This window comes from Aythya ferina (assembly GCF_964211825.1).
Source record: "Aythya ferina genome assembly, chromosome: 3".
In the NCBI taxonomy this organism is placed as follows: domain Eukaryota; kingdom Metazoa; phylum Chordata; class Aves; order Anseriformes; family Anatidae; genus Aythya; species Aythya ferina.
The window spans coordinates 24,952,302-24,962,295 of NC_140298.1; the positions used below are offsets into that span (position 1 = coordinate 24,952,302).

The window sequence follows — 9,994 nt, forward strand, 5'->3', positions numbered from 1 at the left end:
TTTTGGCTCTCTGCCTGTCTGAAGCACTTTGTGTTGTCTCGGAGTGATAACGCACTTACAAGACACCATGATACATTTCAGGGTAACGCTAAAGATGTGATCCACAGAAAATTAGCTATCAAAAATATCAACTGGGAAGGCTGGAAAATTCATCTCCTTTCTGACCAGGGCTTTCAGACGAGCAGGAGCTCTAAAATGGCTGGTGCCAAAGCCCACACAAACTCCACCTGATGCTGGACAGGACGGGGGAAGTATTAGCTAGAAGTAGCTGACAGGACCCACCAGACAAAGCACAAAGTCTGGGATAATGCTGCTGAACTTGCGGTTATTCCTCCCCTACTAACCTGGGAGACAGCACTGACCTTCTGGTTACCTCCCGTCAATCCCACAGCCTTTTAGGAATTCCTTTGACTGATAATTTGTTACGTGCCATTGCTATAAAGGAACATCTGGCATTTGCTACAGGAATTCAACTAAAATGGAACCTAAAGTAAGGGGTCTGAATTTGTGTGTGTGTGCTTTCCAGGTCATGCACATGAGCAGTGTAATTGTGTAGCATCACATCCAAAACTCACTTGCACACACACCCCATTAATTTTGCAGGAGTGCCACAGACAAGCGTGCCTGTCTGCAAGAAGCAACAGAAACCACTAGGAGCAAATTCAGACTTTTCACAAAGCCAGTGCTGAGGACAATTCACATGTATTCAGCTAAAATCACTCAGTGGGAATCCCCGACTGTACACAGGGCTTGCGAGCCTGGTCCTAGTGCTGTGCTTTGCCCTGCCACTGCTCTGCCGGTCCTGCAGCATGGTTTGTGGGTTTCTGTCCTGGCAAGGTGTCATGGCAGAAACATATTTTATCTGCTTCAAGACTCTTAATCAAGCCTTTTTTTGGGAACAAATATCCCTGTGCAATGTGTAACTCTTTCTCCACTAAACTGATGAAAACTGCTGAGACTACTTAGACTGCATCTCCACACCTTTGCCCTGGAAAATCTTCAAATGCTCTGCACTGAGAATGCCTTTATTTAAACCCAAGGAGAAAATAATTTTCAGAGATTCCACAAGTACTCGAATTTATGAGGTCTCTTCCACACCCAAAGTATGACTTCAAAATTTTACTGGAGCTCAGTGAACGGGGAGCTTGTTAAGGAAAGCTAGATAATAAAACGTTAGCACTTGATTCGGTCCTCACCCTTCCAAAGGCTTCTAAAATATTCTTAGCCCCAGATTTTCCTTTCAGGTTAACGGGAGATGATTTGGACATGCTTCAGGTTGGACAGGGAGAGCAGTGCATGTGGCCAAGCCTTTTCCTCCTGGAGGACACCCTGCTGTCCTCCAGCCCCAAGCCTGGGAGCTGCGGTCGGGGACACTGGGTTTGAATCATAAAGAGGACATCACAGCGTTTGTGCTGCACAGTTGCTTTTATTTTGCACTTTGGTCAGCTTGGGCACTGAGGGGAGAGGAGTGAGAGAGATTAAGAAGCACATGCTGCCATCACCCCTAGCCTCCCAGCGGGCTGCAGCCCAGGCAGGGTAGGCTCTGGCCTCAAAGCCTGTGGACCTGTGCCTTTGGACTCCTCGACTCCGAGAGATCACTGAACAGCACAGCCCCCTCTTTGTTTTGGCCGTTGAAATCCCTATAAACAGAGCGCTTGTTCTTTCTTCTTTAAGGTCCTTTGTGGTTTCATGAAAACGCCGGATGCTGCAGAATGCTGAGGCATGAAAGGTTCCTCTCTTTATCCTGTCCTCCCCATCCAGCAACCACACTAAAAAGAAACCACCGAATAAAGTGCTTGCAAATACCTGGCCCGACAGTCCCGCTGGTGGAAAGCTCTCCAGTTATTCACAGACCAATCCCGGGCAGCAGCTGTGCAACTTTCCCAGCTTCGCCCTTGCCAGTACTCGCGGAGGCTGACCCGAAGGGGCCACCTCGCTGTCAGCTTTCCCCCCCACCCCATCCCTTGGCAGCGTGAGGAGCTCTGCCTGACAAGCCTAACACCAGGGGCTTTGCAGGAGGGGGACACAGTGGCAAAGCTGTGGGGGCAAGGGCTGGAGCACGGCGTGCAGCACCCCGTGTCAGGCAGGAGGCAAGTCATCGCCTTCTGGAAATCATCGCCAAGCCAACACTGCAAGCAGCTCTGTGGGCGAGGGTAAAGCCTTTTCATCGCTGAAACCTTAGGTTCCTGTTTACCAAACATTTGTTCACTCTTTATACGTTTGAGTGAATGAGGAAATGAACCGCAAAGGCTGGGCACAAATGCCTAAACCCTGCTTAAGCATGTAAATCGCCCTCATGCAACTTTCCGAGCTTACTTCAGGGTGGAGAAACAAATCCCTCTCCTCAGATTTGTTGCTCCTGCCCCTTCCCGGTTCGCCACGAGCCACCATAGGCACAGCCAGGCCTCAATGGCAGCACGGTGTGGCACCCCCACTGCTGCTCCCAGGGACATGGAGGCACGTCGCTGGCAGAGCTGTGCCTTCCCTTTCCTCGGGGTTCCCGCTGTCAGACAGCCCCTATGTGCGGCTCCCACCCCACTGGAGCACCTAAGGGAGAAAGAAGACCTAAATTGCCCAGGGAGGCTGTGGAGTCTCCTTCTCTGGAGATATTCAAGGCCCATCTGGAGGCCTACCTGGGCAGCCTGCTCTAGGGAACCTGCTTTGGCAGGGGGATTGGACCCGATGATCTCTTGAGGTCCCTTCCTATCCCTACAATTTTGTGGTTCTGTAAATTCTCCTCTCCACCCTCCACTTCTCCAGCCCCACGTGGCTCTGGAAGGTGGGAGGTGTGGGAGATGGTCTTCAAAAGGCTGATCACACGCAGCTCCCGCTTTCCCTTCCCACCTGCCTCTCTCCTGGGGGGCTGGAGCAGATTCCTGTTGCTCTCAGAGATGTTTCTCCCCCATCTACACACACGATGTTTTCTTCCCTCTCTTTGCTGTGAGCAACTCAGCCTGCTGTTATAATTCGGGATGGGTGATCTAACATGCTATTAAAATTCAGGATGTCTCTCGATAGTCCTTGGATCCATCAGTGGACAGGTAATGATCTTGGTAGTTGGATTCATTATTTATTTTCTGCTTTCTCACTTCTCATATCACACTGTCGTTGTACTTGGGAGACACTGAAGACTGTAGTCCTTTGGGCTTTGTAGCATACCTCTAAGCACAGGAGTTTAAATTGTGCTGGAGATTGGCAGACACCCAACATGGTGTCTGTGAATTTCATAGACATGGAAACCAATTTTCATTGGTTTCAGTGGGGATAAAAAGCCAGAATGTCTTCAGGTGTTTGAAGCGTATCTCCAGGTTGAGGTAGGCCTGGTACAAGCATGATGAGATGTGCCCTGAAAAGGAGTTACAATCTGAGTTTCAGGGTAAGGTGCAACATACAACGGAGCAGACAAGAGGCAGAAAGTGGCAGAACAATGAAACAAAACCTCGCTGCACACTAGGCTATGCTTTCAATTCACTGCCTGCCTGCTTTATCACACCGCAAGACTCAGACATGTGTCTCAAAAATATTAATGCACCTTTCTTAGCTTTGGCTTTCTACTGCTTGTGCCTGCCAGAGCCGTTTGTATCAAGGAAGTGTCACTGGATTGAGCCATCTCCTAAATTTTGTACTAGCCAGGAATTTATATACCACCAGAAGGCCATTTCCAACATCACTGCCTATTCTAAACGGCTTCCCTGACACAAACGAAAACCGCAGGAACAAATGCAGAGGCAGATACGTACACTGCAAACACTAGGCACCTGCGTGTGACACAACTTAGCTGCCCCCACTACACACACACATCAAAACGTGCCTTGCCTCTTGCTGGCCCTGGAGCAGGACTGCTGTATTACAAGCGTGTGCTGTGCCTGACTGGTCACGAGAGAGCCAGAGTGCTTCACAGTGAGAGCTAGGAAATGACAACGCTGCTTTTTAATGTGAGCGCATACAAATGTGGGAACTACCCTCAGAGAAACACATCCCTTCCCAGCACTGGGGAGAGCAAAGCAGTTGTAGTGATCAGTGGAGAGATGTGACAACCCACTCATGGCTCATGATGTCTGGTTATGTGGGAAGGATCCCCCCACACACAAGGCAGCTGGCATGGCTTAGCTCATGCTTGCTTGGGTTGGAGTACGAGCAAGGCCCAGCATTAGCAGCTCACAGAGTATTCCCCAGACATAATCACAGGTGTGTCCTAATGTTAAAAATAATCAGGGTTGTCCACATCCACTTCCATGACCTCCAACTCACTGCGAGCCTGCCGCTGCAGTGCTCCCCAGCCCAGGATGAAGGTGAACAGGCACTTGGTGGAAGGGAGTGCTACAGCAGAGGCTCTGTCATGGTGATTTCCCTAGACCTACCCACAAATATCCATTAGAAAAAAAAAAAAAAAAACAAACCTGCAAGGCTGACACTGCTAGCATGTATCTCAGTTCACAGTGCATATTCATTCCCCAGCCTGTGCTGAAGGCCTTTGAAGCCATGAGCGTTCCCCAGCACAGTTACTGCCTCCTTGCGTTGTTTTATTTTAGAAAGGGTTGCCCTGTAGAAGAAGAAGCAACTTTAGGAGGTGTGTAACTAACAGGTCACTTGGCTAAGTAGACCAAACCCGCTGTCCTGTAGTAGTGTCTCTTGCATTTTAATTAAATCTATAATCATTTAATATTATATAACATTAATAAAATGGCTTCAGAAACTTCTAGGCTGAGTAAGGCTGTTGAATTAAGAATACAGGACGACCTGACGCTGTCTTTGAAAAAAAAATAAAAAAAATAAAAAAAATTAAAAAAATGGAGCACCCAAGGGCTCAGTCTGGCTTCACAGAGACACAGCATTTCTCCGAAACGGCTCTGAGCTGAATAAGCATTCTGGGTATTAATATTCAAAGCAGGGCATCGCATATGGCTTATGAAACACCTCTTCATGTGAATTAAAGACCTGTTCTCAAGGCAGCAAGCTTCCACTACAACTGGAGCCACCAGGCGCCAACTTCATTATCATAGCACACTTACTGGAGGAAAAAATTGGAAGGCTTCCCTTTCTATTAGCCTCCCTCACTAACCATTAAGATTCAGCCTCATACCTGACTTCAGTAACGAGTCCCAAAAGAATGAATCTAGACTTCAGAGCAGCACAGCCAGCCTGAGCGACCTCTGGCTCAAGGTGAGAAACCCACATGGGATTAGCCCAGGCTGCAACCAACTAAAAACATTAAGGGCTGTGCTTAGAGAGCTGTGCTGGTGTTTCCCTTGTCCAGCGAGGACAGCGGTGGCTTTCTGAGAGCCGTGCTAGCTGACCTGCTTTGTACCCCGTGCTCCTGTTTACCCATAGAGACTGCTGCACAGTTCCCAGGCATGTCCAGCTGACCAGGGCAAGGTGCTGCTGTCCTGCTGGCATTCCCAGCACTCAGGCAGGATTGTACACACTGTGGACCTAATTGTACTTAGAGAAGGAACTCGGTGAAGGGCAATGAAACCTTCTGTGGACTTTTTCTATGTATCACTTACAATCAGAGTTTTGCTTCTGGTCTAACACATTTATAAGTGCATGTGCACATAACACACACACAGAAGGTTGATTTAGGAACAGTTCTCTGTCACAGTAAAGCTTCATCTAACACTGTAGAGCAATGTCATCCATCCACGTCTTGCCTGTGAAAAGTAAATTCCTCTTGTCACCGTGGTACCGCTCAATATGCAAGAAGAGATGCAGGGCACCTCTTTGCCCAGCATGCAGCTCCTCCGCTCATCAGCTCTGACTGCACTCCAAAGGAAAAGCAGAGGTTTTGGTCTGTGCCAGTGTATCCGCCCCTATTTTCAGAAAACATTTCCCTAAGTAGGCCAAAAATGTCTCTTAAAGCTTGAGCTTTAGAGGATACATTTGTAAGGCAAGGCACACACGAATGGGGTGACCAGCTGTTCTACTTTTGGAGGTGCTGTCCTAGTTCTCAGGAAGCCAATCTGCATTGCACCTCCCATAGAGGAGAGAGGCCAAACGTCCTACTTTCTGTTCTTGGTAGCCTCTTTGTCCTATCATGAGAAGGCAAAGTGTGTGACAGCACACATGAGAAAGAAGAAACCCTCCCCACGATGTGCCCGCACAGAAGGCGAGTGGAGCTGCAAAAGGCCCCATCCCTTCCAGGCTATGTTTCAGGATCCTCCTGTTTCAGATCAGGCTCTTGCCTTGCAGCTATGTCAAGGTGCAGCAAGCACTAATAAAATTAGGTTTCCACGTCCTCTGATGTCACCTGCACTCTGAAACCTCACCTTGTTAACACAGGCAGTTCACCGCTCGGTCTCAGCTAGTATGAGCGTATTATCACTTTGCTCTGATTCAGCAAGACAACTACATTTACACTTCAGCTTGTGCCTGTTCGATAGGGCAACAAAGGACACTCCTAAAGCTGTTTTTAACCTTATTAGGCATGCACTAAAACTTAAGTATGCATTTAAGTGCTAGGCCAGACTCATGCCATGATTAAAAAAAAAGCCTAGTGTTCAGAGGACTAAGCTTTGAACCAAGCACATTTTTAATCATAAACTTCAGAAAACTCTTTAAATATAAAGAGTTTCTCCTGGAAATGTTTGGCAAGCATAAAAGTGATATGTGTTGTAAAGCCCCTGCTCCCGAGCAGAGGTAGCAGCAGCCACCTGACAACCCAGGCCTCAGTGAGGCAATGATTGAGCACGGCTCCTCTCCGCGTTGTCTGCATTAAGCTTTACCCAGCCAATGTGCACTGAATTAGACGAGCAGCCCTAAATTAGAAGCACCATCCACTTCTCCTGCAGCATTTACTGTCAGCCTCAATTGTCTTTTGCTCCCCGGAAAGGCAGCCTGGGAAAGAAGCCTGGGTGAGCTTCACGTTTGCTTAGGTGACCTCAGCGCCAGGTCCACTCTGTCAGAGATGCAGCCAGAGGTGACAGGGTGTGAGACCGGGCACGTAATCCTCCAGACATCCACCACCATCAGCAGAAGCAGTAGTGAGGGCAGTACGTGGGCATCTCAGGCCTGGCTCAGCCCTTCGGGGCTGGCCATCTCCGCTCGCATCGTTTCACACAAGGCACACAACTCTCTCCCCCACGGTATCCTGTTCCCACAGGGACGGTGACCATGTTCACACAAGTCCCTCTAAAACCTGAAGTCCAAATGCTGCCTGGCCGAGTTTCCTGATCTGTTGTGGGTTTCATCTCAGCAGACAGAGAAAGCTGACCCGACAGATCTGCTCTTTCGCACCCTCAGTTTCGCACCTCTCTTTCACAAGCTGCTTTGCATTTCTCTCTGCTCTGCAGTTTCAAACTCTGTAAACTTTGACCAGAAGTTTGATCATAAGGTGGCAGGGATTTGGGGGCAGAAAGAAGAGCCTACCCTCCCTTCTTGCTTCAATTCGCACCAGCTCTGTCCCTCAGTATCAATTACTGGCTTTTATAGAAAACAGGTAATGCACTTTGAAAGAAGACACGTTGCCTTCCACGTTTTGACATTTGGGTTTTAGTTGAAGCATAATTAAACTTCTCAGAAATAAGGGATTTGAAAATGCAATCTTACCGCTTACAGTCTGGGGGGAAGAAAGCCCTGCATTCGCTTCTCAGAGCAGACTTGCCCTGTTCTTCATGTTCTGCACAGGCAGTAACAGTGGGGTGAGCCACCCCATAGCTGTGGCTGTGAATAGAAACATCAGCATTTGACACTGGGTGAGCTTCTGATGCTTCACTAGGAATCCCACCCCAGCAAGTCACTGGCTCTGTGCATGCCCTGGACCGGAGTGGGAAGCAGGGGAATGCACTGGACACGAAACCCTCTGGAGGGGAGACGTTTTCAGGTCAGCTTGGTGGCCCTCCAGCTGACTGCAACACATTCTTCACCAAGCACATCTGCAGGTTCTTCAAAGCATCTGCTAGGACTCCTCATAAAATGCCTTTGCATTTCCTAGTGACCTGGGATTTCCTCAAACAGCCAGAATATTAATGTGAAAGGGAGCAAACGAGCACCCATTAGCACCATCAGAGGGGCAAACAGAGCGGGACAAGATGTTAGGGTCAATTTTTCCAGCACTGAGCAGAGCCATGTGTCTGTGGGAATTCAGTGGGTAGAGTTGGATACCTGGCTCCTACAAGGAGAAAAAAGTACGCCCAGCAATTCAGCCTTTGCACCAAAAAGACAGAATAATAAGCATTTTTGTGTGTGAAAGAAGACAGGGAAGCAGCCCGTGCACCCCTGCCTTGCTGCAGGAGGAATGCTCGGTGCTGCTGGCAGCCACTGAAATTTGGGTGATGGGCCAGAGGGGAGGGATGCACGGAGCCAACCAAGGGGAATGCAGAATAGTCCTCCAGGCAGCTGGGAGATAACAGGGCACCCACCCTGCGCCAGGAGCAGCTGCTGCCGGCGGTCACGTTGTCAGGACGAGCCCTGGCGAGCAGGGCTATTATTTGCTTCAGAGGATGCATTTTTGGCACCGGGTGTGTGATGTGCCACTGTCACCCCTCGTGACAATTCTATAATCTCTTCTTCCCCTTCAGTGTTACTGTCCCAGTTTCCAAGAAGCAGACAAGAAGGATTTGCTTCTGGAGCAGGATAATTCCTCCCGAGGAAACAAATGACTGGAGACAGACGCGGGAAATTCTTCACTTGTCTATTTTTATTTACAGCGCAGTTCCTGTTATTACCTTGAACCAAAATAGCACACGAGCAAGGCTGAGGCCAAGTTTCCTTCGCCTTTCTCCAGGAGAGGGTCGAAGCCAGCCCTGGCCGCAGCCCCCAGCCTCCTCCCACATCCAGCACGGGCTGAGCGGGGCTGTCCTGGGGTCAGGTGCCAGCAGCGGCCCCGCACTGCGATCCTGCCCACTGGCATGTCCCTCCAGGCCAAGCAGCACTTACAGCTCTCAGCAAGTCCTGTCTGCACCTCGGGGTGCCAGCACTGCTGATAGCAGCGGGAGGCACCAGCGCTGGTGGCAGTGAGATGATCCTGACAGGCACATGCTGCCCCTACAGTCCCCCAGCAGTAAAAAAAAAAAAGTAAATAAGGCACTATCTGCCTGTTACGAAGACAAAGAGCTGCCAACTACTGCTCCTCACTTCCTCCCCAGCAAGGACATACACGTAGGATCAAGCTTTTCAAAGCTCCTCCAAGAATTAAGCACCCTGCTCCTGTTGACCATCGATGGGACGTGTGCACCCAGCTCCCCTGAGCTTCTCTGGAAATCTCCATCCTTTGATGTTGTTTCAAAGGCTTCAAAGCTACGGTTTGTCTCTTTGAGGCAGGAGGAAAAGGAGGTGGCAGCGTTAAAGCAACTCATCGCAAAGCCCTTTCCCTGTCCTAACAGGGCGTGGAGAATCACCACAGAGCATGGGGTGGCTCCACAGAGGGGGACCCCTCCCCAGCCACCCCAGCAGGCTGCCCGCCTCTCCCTGGCATTGCTGCTTACATGCAGCCCCATGGCAGAGCTGGCAGCACCCCACAACCGTCCTCACTCAGGGAGGGGAGGAGATGGGACAGCAGAAGCTGGTGGAGGAGCCGGTACCTCGGCCTGGGCTTTGAAGGGCACGTGGCCAGGGAGGAACATCTCCTACCCATGGAGATCAAAGCGCTCAGCAAACAGCTTGAGCGCAAACACCACTCACGCTCATCCCTGCCCCACGGCCAGCCTGCTGCCTTGCTCACTGTCAGAGGCAGGACCTGCTTCTCCAAGCCCTTTCTTCCCTGCACATCTCCCCACCTGCCTCTTTTCCCTGACACCAACCAGAAAACCCTCTTTGAAACATTTCAGCCTCGGAGGTAGCAAGCTGCTGCTGTGAGCTTTGTGAAAATATGCAGCTGAACAGGGTCTCTGCAAATCCTCCTTGTAAGGGAAAGAATTACCGTACCTTGCTGGGCATCGGAGAAGCCAGTCTTCAGCCTCTCTCTCTCTCTTATATGGAGATGCTGGGTTTTAATACATGCAAACTGTGAAGTTTTTTCCTGTGATTATGGTATCCATAGCAGTGCTGGTGCGAGTGG

The 9,994-nt window shown here is 49.9% G+C and overlaps 1 protein-coding gene across 1 annotated transcript in view; it reads right to left on the minus strand.

Moving 5' to 3' along the window:
* The window catches only part of LOC311434675 (uncharacterized protein), a gene marked incomplete at both ends in the record, with an annotated part of 49,630 nt that overhangs the window by 32,896 nt on the left and 6,740 nt on the right, over positions 1-9,994 (minus strand). Inside the window, one exon of the mRNA XM_084514996.1 lies at positions 7,546-7,659. Coding sequence (XP_084371122.1) covers positions 7,546-7,659 — 114 coding nt within the window. The remainder of the gene's footprint in view (positions 1-7,545; positions 7,660-9,994) is intronic.